Source organism: Rana temporaria, chromosome 2, assembly GCF_905171775.1.
Source record: "Rana temporaria chromosome 2, aRanTem1.1, whole genome shotgun sequence".
NCBI classification, from domain to species: Eukaryota; Metazoa; Chordata; class Amphibia; order Anura; family Ranidae; genus Rana; species Rana temporaria.
In genome coordinates this window covers 485,277,486-485,293,515 of record NC_053490.1, presented here as the reverse complement: position 1 = coordinate 485,293,515, position 16,030 = coordinate 485,277,486, and the positions used below count along the sequence as shown (strand labels likewise).

The 16,030-nt window shown below is 43.0% G+C and overlaps 1 protein-coding gene across 1 annotated transcript in view; it reads left to right on the top strand.

Moving 5' to 3' along the window:
• Positions 1 to 672: 672 nt before the first annotated feature.
• LOC120927841 (stomatin-like) overlaps positions 673 to 16,030 on the top strand; it is a 35,813-nt gene continuing 20,455 nt past the window's right edge. Inside the window, exons 1-4 of the mRNA XM_040338795.1 lie at positions 673 to 952; positions 3,058 to 3,155; positions 3,241 to 3,310; positions 12,069 to 12,151. Coding sequence (XP_040194729.1) covers positions 820 to 952; positions 3,058 to 3,155; positions 3,241 to 3,310; positions 12,069 to 12,151 — 384 coding nt within the window. The 5' untranslated portion in view covers positions 673 to 819. The remainder of the gene's footprint in view (positions 953 to 3,057; positions 3,156 to 3,240; positions 3,311 to 12,068; positions 12,152 to 16,030) is intronic.

Here is a 16,030-nt window from a genome sequence, read left to right as displayed (position 1 = left end):
AATTTTTCGATTTTCGAATTTTTCAATTTTCAAAATTTCTATTTTCGGAATTTCAATTTTCAAATTTCGAACTTCTATTTTTTCAATTTTCAAATTTCAAATTTTCGAAATAATAATAAATGATATAATTAGAAATTTGAAAAATTCCAAATCTGAAAAATTCGAAATTTGAAAAATTCGAAATTTGAAAAATTAGAAAGTTGAAAAATTCGAAAATTGAAAAATTCGAAAATGGAAAAATTCGAAAATTGAGAAATTCGAAAATTGAGAAATTCGAAAATTCGGACTTTCGAAAATTCGGAAATCCAAAAAATGTTCGTATTTACGAATTTCCGAAAATCCGAATTTCCGAAATTCGTAAATACGAAAATTCGTAAATGAAAAAAAAATTGTAAATACGAAAATTCGTAAATTCAAAATTTTCGGAAGTCCGAAAATTCGTAAATAAAAAATTTGTAAATACGAAAATTCGTAGTTAACGAATTTTCAAAATTTTCGTAAAAAAACGAATTAGAAACAAAACGAATTGCACATGTCTAGAAATGAGTAACCCAATTCTTTTTAATAAGCTCACCCTCCTATAATGGAATGATCCTGCAGTCATTAAGTAATAATGACAATGACTTATATTACCAAAGCTGTAAGTGGCATGAATATGATATCTTAGTTACAGGGTGTTGTTTGTTTACCTAGGTACAGTACTGTTAAAGTATATAAGTTCTCTGGTGGACCTCCATACCTTGCTCATTGTCATGTCCACATCCAATCGCATGCGTTGCACGCTGACTGACAAGTTCTTACTTCATCAATTTTGTCCGCATGAGTAATGAACCAGGACATCGCAGCCTGGTATGTATGCAGACAAATAAAGTGCAGCCAGAAATGGAGACTAACTACAATCAGGAGAAGCCGGGGGGATCTCAGGATGCTCCGAATCCAGAGCCAGCTCCTGGTATAGTATCTAATGCTCATGTTATTACTAGATGATACTGTATATTGTATTGCATACAAAAGCCATTTTTGGATTTTATTGGTTTACAAATAAGTGTTATTGATTACATGTATTACTACAGGCCTAGTAATGTACAATACATAAATATTAGGTTTTCGCTTTTTAGAACGAAGCCCTCCAGCAGAGCGCTGTCACTTTGAGACCCTCTTCTCTTCTTCCTTCTCCCCCCGGTCTTCCACCTTCTCTCCCCCCCCCCGTCTTCCACCTTCTCTCTCCCCCCCCGTCTCTTCCACCTTCTCTCTCCCCCCCCCCCGTCTTCCACCTTCTCTCTCCCCCCCCCGTCTTCCACCTTCTCTCTCCCCCCCCCCGTCTTCCACCTTCTCCCCCCCCCGTCTTCCACCTTCTCTCTCCCCCCCCGTCTTCCACCTTCTCTCTCCCCCCCGTCTTCCCCCTTCTCTCCCCCCCCCCGTCTTCCACCTTCTCTATCTCTCTCTCCCCGTCTTCCACCTTCTCTCTCTCCCCCCTGTCTTCCACCTTCTCTCTCTCTCTCTCTCTCTCTCTCTCTCCCCCCCCGTCTTCCACCTTCTCTCTCTTTCTCCCCCCCCCGTCTTCCACCTTTTCTCTCTCTCTCTCTCTCCCCCCGTCTTCCACCTTCTCTCTCTCTCTCCCCCCCCGTCTTCCACCTTCTCTCTCCCCCCGTCTTCCACCTTCTCTCCCCCCCCCTGTCTTCCACCTTCTCTCCCCCCCCCCCCGTCTTCCACCTTCTCTCTCCCCCCCCGTCTTCCACCTTCTCTCTCTCCCCCCTGTCTTCCACCTTCTCTCTCTCCCCCCTGTCTTCCACCTTCTCTCTCTCTCTCTCTCCCCCCCGTCTTCCACCTTCTCCCCCCCATCTTCCACCTTCTCTCTCCCCCCCGTCTTCCACCTTCTCTCTCCCCCCCCCCCATCTTCCACCTTCTCTCTCCCCCCCGTCTTCCACCTTCTCTCTCCCCCCCGTCTTCCACCTTCTCCCCCCCCCCCATCTTCCACCTTCTCTCTCCCCCCCCGTCTTCCACCTTCTCTCTCTCCCCCCCGTCTTCCACCTTCTCTCCCCCCCCCCGTCTTCCACCTTCTCTCTCTCCCCCCTGTCTTCCACCTTCTCTCTCTCTCTCTCCCCCCTGTCTTCCACCTTCTCTCTCTCTCTCCCCCCTGTCTTCCACCTTCTCTCTTTCTCCCCCCCGTCTTCCACCTTCTCTCTCTTTCTCCCCCCGTCTTCCACCTTCTCTCTCTCTCTCCCCCCCGTCTTCCACCTTCTCTCTCTCTCTCTCTCTCCCCCCTGTCTTCCACCTTCTCTCTTTCTCCCCCCCGTCTTCCACCTTCTCTCTCTTTCTCCCCCCGTCTTCCACCTCCTCTCTCTCTCTCCCCCCCGTCTTCCACCTTCTCTCTCTCTCTCTCTCCCCCCCGTCTTCCACCTTCTCTCTCTCTCTCCCCCCCGTCTTCCACCTTCTCTCTCTCCCGCCGCCTCTCTCTCTCTCTCCCCCCCGTCTCTCTCTCTCCCCCCCCCCCCTTTTTTTTTTTTATTCTCATTGGAAAACAAAATTTGTCCATAAACCAGCCTATACAAATGACCATGTGGTTGCTATCATCCCTTTAAAAATTTGTAATGCGAAAACCGCTAGGGTTGGGATTATGTGGGCAACGAAATATATATTCAAAAATTATAAAAAATATATTTTAATACATTTACGTAGAAAAAGTACAAAAATTATTTTGTATTTCAATGTAATTTTTGTACTTTTTCTACGTAAATGTATTAAAATATATTTTTTATAATTTTTGAATATATATTTTTTTCGTTGCCCACATAATCCCAACCTTAGAGGTTTTCGCATTACAAAATGTGTCCATTTCAATCCAGAATGAAACAAACTGCACATGTCTATTTGATACTAGAGGGAGGAATAGTGCCCCATTTTTGATGTCGGTGGGAGCAATAGTGTCTCAGATCAGTGAGATAACTAGTATCCAAGGGTCAGATAGGGGCAAGCCAAAGGGCTGCAGTTTTCATACCACTGATCTAAGGGCTCGTTCAGTTCTCTAATGATATAATATGTTTTTTAATTTTTCAGGTAGTGAAGGTATCGGCTGTTGTGGTTATGTCCTGATCTTCTTTTCCTTCCTGATAGTTCTTGTGACTTTTCCTATTTCATTATGGGCCTGTATAAAGGTAACAGTATGAGTGTATGCCTTGACATTCTGAATGTGTTTGTAGAAAATGTTCTGTATTTCAACCATAAACTTTTTTTCTTTAGATTGTGCAAGAATACGAAAGGGCAGTCATCTTTCGCCTGGGAAGAGTCAGGTCCGGAGCTAAAGGACCAGGTATGTATTATCATTAGACATGTGCACAGAATTCGTTTTTTTTTTTGTTCTGTTTCGTATCGTTCCGTAGGTTCGTTTCCATTCGTTTTTCGTAAGACGCCCGTTTTCCTGTTCGTTCCCGTTCGTTTTTCGTACGACGAGATTTTTTCGTATTCCGATCGTTTCGTATTTTCGTTACCGTTTTATTTTCGTACATGCGGGATGGTTCGTTATTCTGTTTAATTCATGTTCATTACTTGTTAGACAATAATTTTCGTGAATTTTCGTCAATGATTTTCATTCTGTGTTTTGGATTCCTTTTTCTGTTCGTGTTTTCGGTCGTGTGTTCATATGACATCTATGACAATTTGTTGTGGATGTCATGTGGGGATGCGACTGAAAATACGAACAGAAAAAGGATTTTCGTCATTTTGTACTTTCGTAAATATATCGCGGGGATTCGCGGCACTTTCAACACGCGGCTCATCCATATTAACGATTGTTAAGCCCCATACACTTGGTCAGACTTTTTTAACAACAAACATAAAAACGATGGTTTTCCGTTCGTTCTCAGAAAATTTGTTCGTTTTTAAACTCCATCAGAAAACCATTTTTGGGTTCAAAAGTCTGGCCAACTGATCTCCCTTCAGATGAAAATCCACAGAAAAGTTTATTTGGCTTTACTGTACTACTCAGCACAAAAGAGAAGCTGCTTTACTAACTACACTCACTGCCCATTCAAAAAAACGAAAATGACATCTATAACAAAAGATTTCTATTCTGTATTTTGGGTCCTTTTTCTTTTGGTGTTTTCGGTCGAGTGTTCGTGTGACATCTGTGGCAAAAGATTTGCATTCTGTTGAATCCAAAATACAAACAGAAAAAAGGAATTCAAAATACAGGGTCTTTTGTTGTGGATGTCGTGTGAGCATACGACTGAGGGTGCGAACAGAGAAGGGATTCAAACAGGATACAGAGTGCAAATCTTTTGTTGTGGATGTCGTGTGAACATACGGCTGAGGATACGAGCAGAGAGGGGATTCAAACAGGATACAGAATGCAAATCTTTTGTTATAGATGTAATTTTTGTTCTTTTGCTGTTTTCGTTTTGTCGTATTTTCGTCAGATCGTTCGTTCGTATTTGTGGTTGTTCGTTATGCAGCTCATTCGTAATCCTGTCGTTTTCGTATTTTGGTGCTTTATTTTTTTCGTATGTACACATTATTCTGCGGGTACGAAAATGAACATTTTCGTACGAAAATAACATTCGCAAGAACGGGAATGCACATATCTAATTATCATGTGTTAGATTACATTCCATACACAAGCTCAGGGAGACCTTTTCTTCACAAGTCATCTGTTCCCATGACCTAGCTAGTGATGGACAAAAAATAAAGCAGAGGGCTTTTGCGCTGAATCTTTTTGAGCCCACACATAGACTTCCAGATTTTTTTATATGCAGCAGTGGCAGCTGGTGCTCAAAATTTTTGGGGGGTGCAAACAAACTGAAAAAAAAAAACCCACCATTAAGCGCAGCCATTGTGCCCCCATCAAGAGCAGCCAGTGTGCCCCCCTGCCCGGCACTTACCTGTCTTGGGTCACGGCGCTGTCCGCCACACTCCGAGTCCTCGATGTCTTCCCCTGTCCTCTGCTATGATTGGACGCCTGATAGGCATCCAATCACAGCGCCTGTCGCTTCAGTCAATCAGGTGACAGGTAACCAGACGACCCGAGCACCTGATTGGCTGAGAGGCGGGTCAGTGTTGAAGTAAATAGTTACATAGTTAGTCAGGTTAAAAAAAGACCAAGTTCCACCATAAGAAATAAAATAATATCATACAATCACATATACCCAATTCTATACCCACAGTTGATCCATAGGATGCCAAAAAACCCAGCAGAGCATGATCCAATTTGCTACAGCAGGAGAAAACATTCCTTCCTGATCCCCCATGAGGCAATCGGATGTTCCCCAGATCAACTTTACCTATAAATCTCAGTACCCAGTTATATTCTGTACATTTAGGAAAGAATCCAGCCAGAGCCACCTCTGCAGGGAGTCTGTTCCACATTTTCACAGCTCTTACTGTGAAGAAACCTTTCCGTATTTGGAGATCAAATCTCTTTTCCTCTAGATGTAGTTGTTGACCATAAAGTGAATAACTCAACACCAAGTTCACTACATACAAAGAATAGGTGCGCAAATTACAAGTACAAGTGATGAGTGCTAATTAAAATAATGTGAGCGTGTGATATACACATAAAGTTTGTAAACCAAAGGAAGTCCCAAAAAAACAATGTGTGTAAGCTCTCATAAATGAATATATAATATATATTGATCAAGTGAAAAATGTCCCATAACATATATCCGTGTGAGATAAGATAAGTGGGTTCTGATGACAGAATAATATCCAGAAATCAGTTCAATGATCACTGCACATTTCAGCACGGTATCTGGAAGCAGTTTGATTCATATTTCTCAGCCCAAAGGGAATGAAAATACTGACTCTTACCGCAAAAGTTGGACCCCGGTTTTAAGAAGGTCAGAACAGCGTGTGCATCAGCCTGCCGGCCCTGGTAGGAATTCACTCAACTCAGGGAGGGGTGCTTCAATCTTGCAAAGGAAGAGGAGGCTTTCAGCTATCTCTTCAGGCTGGATCATGCAAACAAACGGTAATTAAATTCACTTGGGATGATACCAGATACTGATTCAGTTCACTCAATGGAAAGGAAAAAGGGGACAAATCCTCATCGTGCAGTATGTCCAAAAGAAGTAATTTATTAAAAATCATAAAAAAATTATATATATATATATATATATATATATATATATATATATATATATATATATATATATATATATATATATATAAAAACAGCCAGGGATCAAACCATATGGGCTATATGTATGAGAGTGATGGCGTTAGAATTGCTCCAATTCTATAGTGCCGTCTTACGTGTTGTACGTCACCGCGCTTTGCTAGATCATTTTTTTTAAACGATGGTGTGTAGGCAACATCGTTTTAATGATGAAGTTGGGAAAACTTCGTTTTTTTGACATGCTGAAAAATGATCATGTGTACGCGCCATAAGACTGGGAGAGAATATTGGCACCAATGGGCACAGAACAGAAATGCCATTACTCCAGTTAATTTCTGGGTAGTTAAAATCCCCCATTATTATCACCATCCCAGCCCTTGCAGCCCTTTCCATCTGTGCAAGAAGCTGAGTCTTCACCTCCTCATTAACATTGGGTGGTGTATAACAAACTCCAATGATTAACTTTGAACTATGCACATCTGTATGCAGTTCCACCTATAATGCTTCTGACTCATCACACTCTCCATCAACCAGGTTCTCTTTCACACTCGCTTTAAGATCACTTCTCACATAAAGACAGACCCCTCCACCTTTCCTTTTTACCCTGTCTCTCTGAAAGAGTGCATAGCCAGAAATATTAATAACCCAGTCATGTGAGGAATGAAGCCAAGTTTCAGCAATACCGATTTACACCATAGCTCTCCTGATGCACCAGAGCTTCCAACTCACCTATTTTGCTTGGCAGACTTCTGGCATTGGTTAACAAACACTTTAATGCATTAATATATTTTGACTGGTCACATACTATCCTCGTGGGTGTTCCGAGATTGCAACTAGGACCTGCTACTCTACTTACCTTGGGTTTATCTGCTTTTGTTACCCTAATACTACCCTCTGGAATATGTTCCACACTGACTATCTCCTGATCAGAGGAACCGTTGTTGCTGTGTCAGGTGAGAGGGCCGATCAGCCATTATCTCCTGTGCCATGTCTGCAGTCTCTGACCATCTTCTGTACTGTGGTGGCTATAGGGGAGAAGTTTGTAAGATGCCCACGTGGGGGGGCCAGAAATATTTCTGCACCCAGGCGTCTGTGACCCTAGGATCGGCCCTGACTGCACCTGTCTTGGCATACTGCTGGCAGCCAGGCCGTAGCCTAATTGTATTTGCGATCTAGATTGGTGGGGTCTGGTGGCGGCAAACATTAGCTAATCCAATTCCTGCACAGGCCAGGCAACACAGATGACTGTGTTCGTGTGAGGCCTGCACACTTGCTCTGCGGAGTCCTGCTGGGATTTCCACATTCTAACCGCTCTTGCAGTAAAGAACCCTCTATGCAGTTTAAGGTTAAACCGCTTTTCTTCTAATTTTTATGAATGGCCATGTATCTTATTAAATTCCCTTTTGCAGAAAACTTTTATCCCTATTGTGGGGTCACCAGTGTGATGGATCTCAGATACCCCAGGTGGGCACATCCGCAAGACCTGTGTCTCCTGTCCTCCAAACGCACCCGCGGTCTGCAGATTCGCCATCACCAGCCCTTAACCCCTCAATCACGAGACAATCCACACAGGTGTTGAGGGTTAAACATGCAGAGCTTAAACTGTTTATTAAATTCCAAGACATACAGTTTTACACACAGTTGGGGACACTCCCCTTAGCCTTGCCAAAGAGGGGAAGGGGACAAGGAACAACCAATGGGAACTGAACATTTGTACATTGAAACAGGCTACAGATAACCTAATGAGATTATGGTAAACAGGCAGTCTCTCAATACACACCCCCTGCGGAGAGATGTCTCCAGTCCAGACCATTGTCTATGTGTCATGAATCAACACAATTAGGCACAGCAACAAGGGGGGGGGGATGGGGGGAGAAGGGCTGTAGCATTACATTACATTAATTCAATGCCAGCATGTCCCAGGTCTCCAGTATCTTTTCTGGCCCATAGTCTGTCGGTAAGGGGCACGCGCACAGTCCCTTCCAAAACACACAGTGACAGTGGGTTCTGTCACAACCAGTATGGTATTTGTACATTGAAATCATATCCCCTCTCAAGCATCTCCTCTCCAGAGAGAATAAGTTCAGTGCTCGTAACCTTTCCTCATAACAAAAGGGACTGGAGGACCTTAGTTAGTTTTGTTTCCCTTCTCTGCACTCTCTCCAGTTCCAGTAGATCCTTCCTGAGGACTGGTGCTCAGAACTGGACAGCATACTCCAGGTGCAGCCGGACCAGAGTCTTGTAGAGTGGGAGAATTATTGTTTGATCTCTGGAGTTAATCCCCTTTTTAATGCATGCCAATATTCTGTTTACTTTGCTTGCAGCACCTTGCATGCCATTGCTGAGCCGGTCATCTACTAGGACCCCCAGGTCCTTTTCCATCCTAGATTCCCCCAGAGGTTCTCCCCCTAGTGAGTAGATTGCATTCATATTTTTGCCACCCAAATGCATTATTTTACAATTTTGTACATTAAACCTCATTTGCCATGTAGTTGCCCACCCCATTAATTTGTTCAGATCTTCTTGCAAGGTTTCCACATCCTGCGGAGAAGTTCTTGCCCTGCTTAGCTTGGTATCATCCGCAAATACAGAGATTGAGTCGTTTATCCCATCCTCCAGGTCGTTTATGAATAAATGAAATAATATTGGTCCCAGGACAGAACCCTGGGGGACCCAACTTTCCACCCCGGACCATTCCGAGTACTCCCCATTTATCACTACCCTCTGAGCCAGTTCTCAATCCATGTACTTGCCCTATGGTCCATGCCAACGGACCTTAATTTGTACACTCCTTACTTTGTTTACACTCCTCCGCTATGTGCCTTTTGTGTTCTATCTTAGCCGCCCTGATTGCACCCTTACATTTCTTGTTGCATTCTTTGTAAAGTTGGAATGCTGATGGTGATCCCTCAGCCTTGTATTTTGTGAAGGCCTTCTCATTTTGCTTTTGTATACATTTTTACATTGGAGTTAAAGCGGAGTTCCGCCGAAAAAATATATTAAAAGTCAGCCGCTACACATACTGCAGCTGCTGACTTTTAATATATGGACACTTACCTGTCCAGGGTGCCTGCGATGTCGACAGCCGAAGCCAATATGTCTGACGGCTCTCGGGTGCTGCCGTGCCATCTTTGGTAAGGGAATCAGGAAGTAAAGCCTTGCGGCGTCACTTCCTGGTTCCCTACTGTGCGAGTCGTGCTGCACGTTTCCACTGGTCCCTGCTGTCTTCTGGGACCTGTGTGTCTCCCAGAAGACAGCGGGGGGAGTAGGCGCCGGACTAGGCGTAGATCACCACGGTTATCTATGCCTGGAAGTGGGAGCAAATACCTGTATTACACAGGTATCTGCTCCCTCCTTCCCCCTGAAAGGTGCCAAATGTGACACGGGGGGGGGGGGGGATGATTCCAAAAAGCGAACGTTCCAATTTATGGGTGGAACTCCGCTTTAAGCCACCAAGGACTTTTATTGGCTCTTTTTTAAATTTTATTTCCCATTGAGATGTACTGGCTAATACCCTTATTTAGTATGTTCTTAAAGCATACCCATTTTTCCTTTGTGTCTTTTCTTAATAAGGTTTTATCCCAATTATAGTCAAGCAAGGATCGGAGTTTAGGGAAGTTGGCTCTTTTGAAATTCAGTGTCCTTGTATTCCCCTTTATTTGTCCTATTTGTGTGATTTTATACTAAAATGAATTGACCTGTGATCACTGTTTCCTAAATTGCCCCGTATTTCCACATCCGTGATCAGGTCTGTATTGTTGGTAATCGGTAGATCTAGTAATGCTTTTTCTAGTTGGTGCATTTACCATCTGACCCATAACATGGTCCTGCAAGACATTTAGGAACTGGCGAGCCTTAGATAAATGCGCGGTTCCTTCCCTCCAGTCTGTATGGATAATTAAAATCCCCCATTATAATGACACTTCCCATCCTTGCCGCTAATCCAAATTGTGATAAGAGGTCCGCCTCCTCTCTCTGGTTGGGGGGCCTATAGCTTACTCCCAGTATTAGTTTTCCTCCCTTTGTAGCTCTACCCATAAGGATTCTACCTCCTCCCTTAGTGATGTCATCTCTCACATTCACTTGTACATCATTTTTGATATAGAAGCATACTCCTCGCCAGGGCTTTTTTTTCAGCGGGAACGCGGTGGAACGTAGTTCCGGGATCTCCAGCACTGACTTTATTTAATGTGAAGGGGTGCTGGGGTGTGCTGCAGGGTCTATTGATGCTGGCTGCTGGGAGATCTATTCTAGCTGGAGGGGATCTATTTTTTCAGGGGGTCTATTGTTGCTGAAAAGATCTACTGTTGAGGGAGGGGTCTATTGTTGCTGGCTGACAGGGAGTCTATTGATGCTGGTTGTGGGGAGATCTGTTGTTAGTGTCAGGAGTCTATTGTTGCTAGGGGGTAATTTTGCGGCAGGTGGTCCATTGTTAGGGGGATCTGTTGTTGCTGGCGGGGCCCCTTTTGTTACTGGCTGCAGGGGATCTATTTTACTGCTTTTCTTGTTATTACCAAATTCCATACAAATTATTTAGCACCACAATATGATACTTGGTTTTGTATTCTCTAAAAAGGCAGTACTGGAAGGTGAGTGGGGGAAAAAAAGGGTGGCTCGGAAAATGGGAGTTCCTGCACCTATTCCCTGAGAAAAAAAGCCCTGCCCCTCGCCCTTTTTTACTCTCTATCCCTGCGATATAGGGAATGCCCTTGAATCTTTGTCAGCTAATTATGAGAGCTGTCGAATCAAGTCTGTAATTCCTACAAAATCTAAATCCTCCCCGTACAACAGCAGTTCTAGTTCTCCCATCCACTGGAATATGTTCCACGCTGACTATCTCTAACTCTGCTGCATCGCCTAGTTTAAATGTATCCAATTTTATTTGCCCCTGTGTGTGTGTGTGTGTGTGTGTGTATTTGGTATTTATAGAGCTCAAGCGGATCAATGTCGTTTCTTAAGGTCCTTTTAAACTGTTTTTATGCTCTTAAGCTTTTTATGCTTTTTTTTTTGCAGCTTAATGCCCCTTTCAAACGGATGTGCTTTTAATATTTTCCCTTATGAATTACAATGGAAGGAGCCTTTTTGGTGTGCTTTTGGAAAAACTGCGCCAAAAATGCAGTATGCAGGACTTTTTAAAGTGCAGCACTTCTGCAATGTGAACGGTTGGATAACATTTAATGAGGAATAGTTTTTATGTGCTTTTGTCGTCCTGCAAAAGTGTGGCAAAAGCTACCAGTGTGAAAGTGGTCTTATTTTTAGAGTTTAGATCATTACCACACAGCAGAAAAACTTCTCTGCTTATAATATCTCACATCAGCAGTTAGTCAGGATGGTGATCATGACTATGTGTGTGTGTGTGTGTGTGTGTGTGTGTGTGTCTATATATATATATATATATATATATATATATATTTTTTTTTTGCTAATTTTTATATTGAGTGTCTTCATTGAGGGGAGACGCTCTAAGTCAGGAAGTGTTACTGGCTGGATCACCAGGTAAAAATGAAAGCCTAAAAAAGAAAAGTAATGCGGCCACCAGATGTAGAATTGGTAAGCTGCAATATACTGTATTTTTGTTTCTACTTTTAATACTGCTTGAATATTTCATGCAGCCAGGACAGAGGATCTGGATTTCAAAGCTGTAAATTATACCTATTGCATTTTTGTAACCACATATTCGTTATAAACTGGAGTTTTTTTCTTGGTTATGGATGGAGTGGGAAAGGGGTTCTCTGCCATCTACTGTATGTCCCATTGGGGAGGTTTCCATTTTCTTCCTGTCTCTGCAGACACATCAGGATATGATGGGGCAGATATGGTCATACCTCATCCTTGGCTTGGTATTACTGACTGGTTTAAATCTGTATTTCCCCCTATAATACGAAGAGATGGTATGATATTTTATTTTTTACAGCTTCTTCTTTTTTAATATTTATTTTCTCATGTTTTGCTTTTAAAGGAATTTTCTGGATTCTGCCTTGCACAGATGACTTTTGCCGACTTGACTTGAGAACTGTGTCATTTGCAGTCCCTCCTCAAGAAGTGAGTAATTCCTAATTATGGCCCAATCAAAATCAATTTAAAATGGTTCTAAAGGCTAAAGTTTTTTTACCTTCATGCATTCTATGAGCTTCAGCTCTCTGGGGACTCTTAATTGGCTGAGACAGAAGTGAGAGCCATTGGCTCCCACTGCTTTTAATCACAGGCAGTGAGCCAATGAGGAAAGAAGGGACAGAGCTACTGCTCTGTGTCTGAATGGGCACGATAAACAGCGGCTCGGGAGCAAGCCTGCTTGGATGGCCCCACAGCAAGCGGTTTGCGCTTGGGGCACTTGGCAGAAGAGAGGGGCCATTAAACAGAGCAGGCAAGTACAACATGCTTGTTTAAAAAAAAAAAAAAGTTGTGGCAAACTGCACCGCATTAAGCTTGTCACTCAAAAAGGAGCAGGAACTTCTTTCAGGTGGCAAGCTTCATACAATTGGCTTTGCTGTGATTTTTTGCGTGACAATCGCGGCAGAACCTGTGTTAAGGTGTCATTGAAAATGAATGGCACCTGAACAAACATGGTGCAATTTCTCAGTTTTGCAGAGCGTTTTGGGATTGCGGGCAGAATCGCGACAATTCTGCCTACAATCATAAACTTCTAGGTGTGAACTGAGCCTAAGGGTTGTACACAGTCAAGTTGAGTATATTTATGCAGCAGATATGTCCAAGTGTTCTCAATCAGTAACAGATAGGAAGTCTATAGAAACCAATGGCTAATGGGGCTGGGATTCTTTGCAATTGTTCCCTTGTAATTGTATATGGAGTTATTAAACTCACAAAGCACTTGCCTCCCAATCTGCGCTGGGTTTCCTCGGCGTAAGCCGGCGTAGGTGAAAGTAGGCGTGAGCCATGCTAATGAGGCGTGACCAAGTCCTGCGGGAACGCGTGGGAACGGAGTTCCTGCACTTTTTTTACAGCAGGAACGCATTTCCTTTTGCAGGACTAGAGCAGCCGAGCCAATCCTTCACTGAGCGGCGATTGCCCAGCTTGACTCACTGTCAGGGGCAGGTGAACCTTAGTAATCCTTTATGTTACTGGCTGCTGCCTGTATATGGATTCATCGGGTAGTGTGCGGGTATTCCATCACTTCCTCGATGCCGCAATGTCTCCTGGGAGCTTTTGTCATTGTTCCCAGGAGACATTGTGGAGGTCTGCTGCGAGTTATCACGGGATTTAGAAAGAACTTGCCTAAAAAAAAAAAAAAAAAACATACGCTTTGGTAATTATGCATATGAGCGTATCATTTTATTTTTTTTTGGTGGGGGAGTGGATCTTGGGTGGGAGTTCCCAGACTTTTTTCCCCAGGACTTGACCCCATGCAAATGATGGGCCAAGTACCAGACAAGTACTTAAAACGAAAAATCCATCAGACCGTTTTCATCGGACTTAAGTGCTCCAGAAACGAAAACCTTGAATTTAAATTTAACAGCAGCAGTCACCGGTGTCTAAACGCATACATTATTACCGTAATAAAATGCATAAAGAAAAGTGTTGCCCTGTCACTTTAAATAATATAAAGATCATTCAAGATAAACACATGAAATTTAGCCCTTTTCAAATCAAGAAGTTCATAATTCTTATGAAAATCTCTAGTGCGTAAGTCCCAGCAAAGAAAAAAGTCCACATATCAGTTCATCTTCTCAAAACATGAACACCACTGTGTACCAGCCACCCAGCCACTTACCAGTGTTGGACCCCCAATGACAAGAGGTCTAACAGCACTTCAAGTGTTACTAAACCCAGGACTCTGCATTCACTATCTGGTCTCCCACAGTACACAGAACATGGAAATGCAATTATTTTGGTAAATATAAACTGCCTTTTCTCATCGCCGGTTTATAGCAGTCTTGTGACTTCTATCAGTGTCTCTCTGATTAAAGCTTGTAGGTGGAGTTCTCATTCTACTCTGACTATCCTATGAGGCTGCAGGAGCCCTGACCCTCTGTCTGGACCAGGGATCCTCAAACTACGGCCCTCGAGCTGTTGTAGAACTACACATCCCATGAGGCATTGTAACACACTGACATTCACAGACATGACTAGGCATGATGGGAATTGTAGTTCCTGAACAACTGGAGGGCCGTAGTTTGAAGACCCATGGTCTGGACCATGTTGATTGGCCCTGTACTGATAACATGCATCCTCCCAAGAAAAAAAAAACTCTAGCACACCAAACTGAGCATGTTCACAGTGACTCCAAAAGGCTCTGCCTTATTAAAAGATGGTTAAGGAACAGTGGACGAAGGGGAGGATCAGAGAAGACAGGATCAAACAGCATTTTTACACAATGTGGAGGATTAACCCCTTAGGTTCCACAGTGAGTATAACAGAGATGCCTTATTGCATATTCAGACTGATTTTTGTTTTGGGGTTTATTAACACTTTAAGGGAAAAAATACCAAAAATACCAAAATGGATGGATGGTGATGGTAATCGGTCCTCAAATACAACACTGCATATTTTCAGGCTCCCCTGCTCGGGTTTCCTTCAAAAGGATCACTAACACAAATGCTGCATTATTCATACAAAAAACAGGAGAAACCTAACAAGTTCGTAGCTCCCAGTAAGACGTCCCCTTGGATGAAACGCGTTGGTAGCTAAGCAGTGACGTCATCATGACTGCTATGGGAACCAGTGGGTGTCTGTTATGCTTTCACCTTTTCTTGTCTTATCAGTATATGGAATCTTTTTATGCAATAATGTAAAGTTGGAACGCACTACACAAATATTTTTTTCTCCTTTCATTTTATATGAATGGTTAATATAGCATTGGTATGAGTGACCCATTTGAAGGAAACCCGAGCAGGGGAGCCTGGAAATATGCAGTGCTTTTTGAGGACTGATTACCATCACCATCCATTTTTTTAAATTATTGACCCCCCCCCCCCCTCAAGCGCTGTTATGCCGCGTACACAGGATCAGACTTTCAGACAACAAATGTTCAAAGGGAGCTTTTTGTCGGAAATTCAGACTGTGTGTAGGCCCCATCGGACATTTTCTGTCCGATGGAAAAATAAAAAATTGAGAGCTGGTTCTCATATTTTCCGACAACAAAATCCACTCTTGTAAATTCCGAGCGTGTGTAGACAATTCAGACGCACAAAATTCCACGCATGCTCTGAATCAAGTACAAGACGGAAGCGCTCGGTCTGGTAAAACTAGCGTTCATAATGGAGATGGCACATTCATCGCACTGTAACGGACTGAAAAGCACGAGGCTGAATCGTCTCTCACCACTTCTGCCAACACGACTGGTATCGAACTTCCCTTTAATTGTGCCGTCGTACGTGACCGTGTTCTTGGCGATCGGAATTTCCGACAATATTTGTGCGACCCTGTGTATGCAAGACACGTTTTGAGCCAACATCCGTCGGAAAAAAATCGAGGTTTTGTTGTCGGAATGTCCGATCGTGTGTATGCGACACTAGACTTCCTTTTGTCATTGGGTTCGAAGTCTCTGGTAAGTGGCAGTGTGGATATTTGTGGGCAGGTACACAGTGGTGGTAATGTTTTGAAAAGATCCAGTTTTACTGGGATTTTCATAATGATTATCATCTTATTGATTTGAAAAGTGCCTAATTTCACGTGTTTATCTGGTATTGTATGTCATTATTAGGATTGGGTTTATAATATTTAAAGTAACCGTGCAGAAATCTATCGTTTTGACTCGGCAAGGAGCACGCTGTCCCGCTACAGAGTCCATTGTATCTGTAGCTACAATGTGTATCGGGTTGGGTAGTAACTGGAGATGAGCAGAGTGGACAACTTCTTAGTTGACATGTTTATGGACGGACCTGGAGGATTTGGAAGTGTCAGTCCTCTTAAATCTACAGGAGAGGCTTATGTTCTATATTCCAATAACTTTGTATCTGTCCA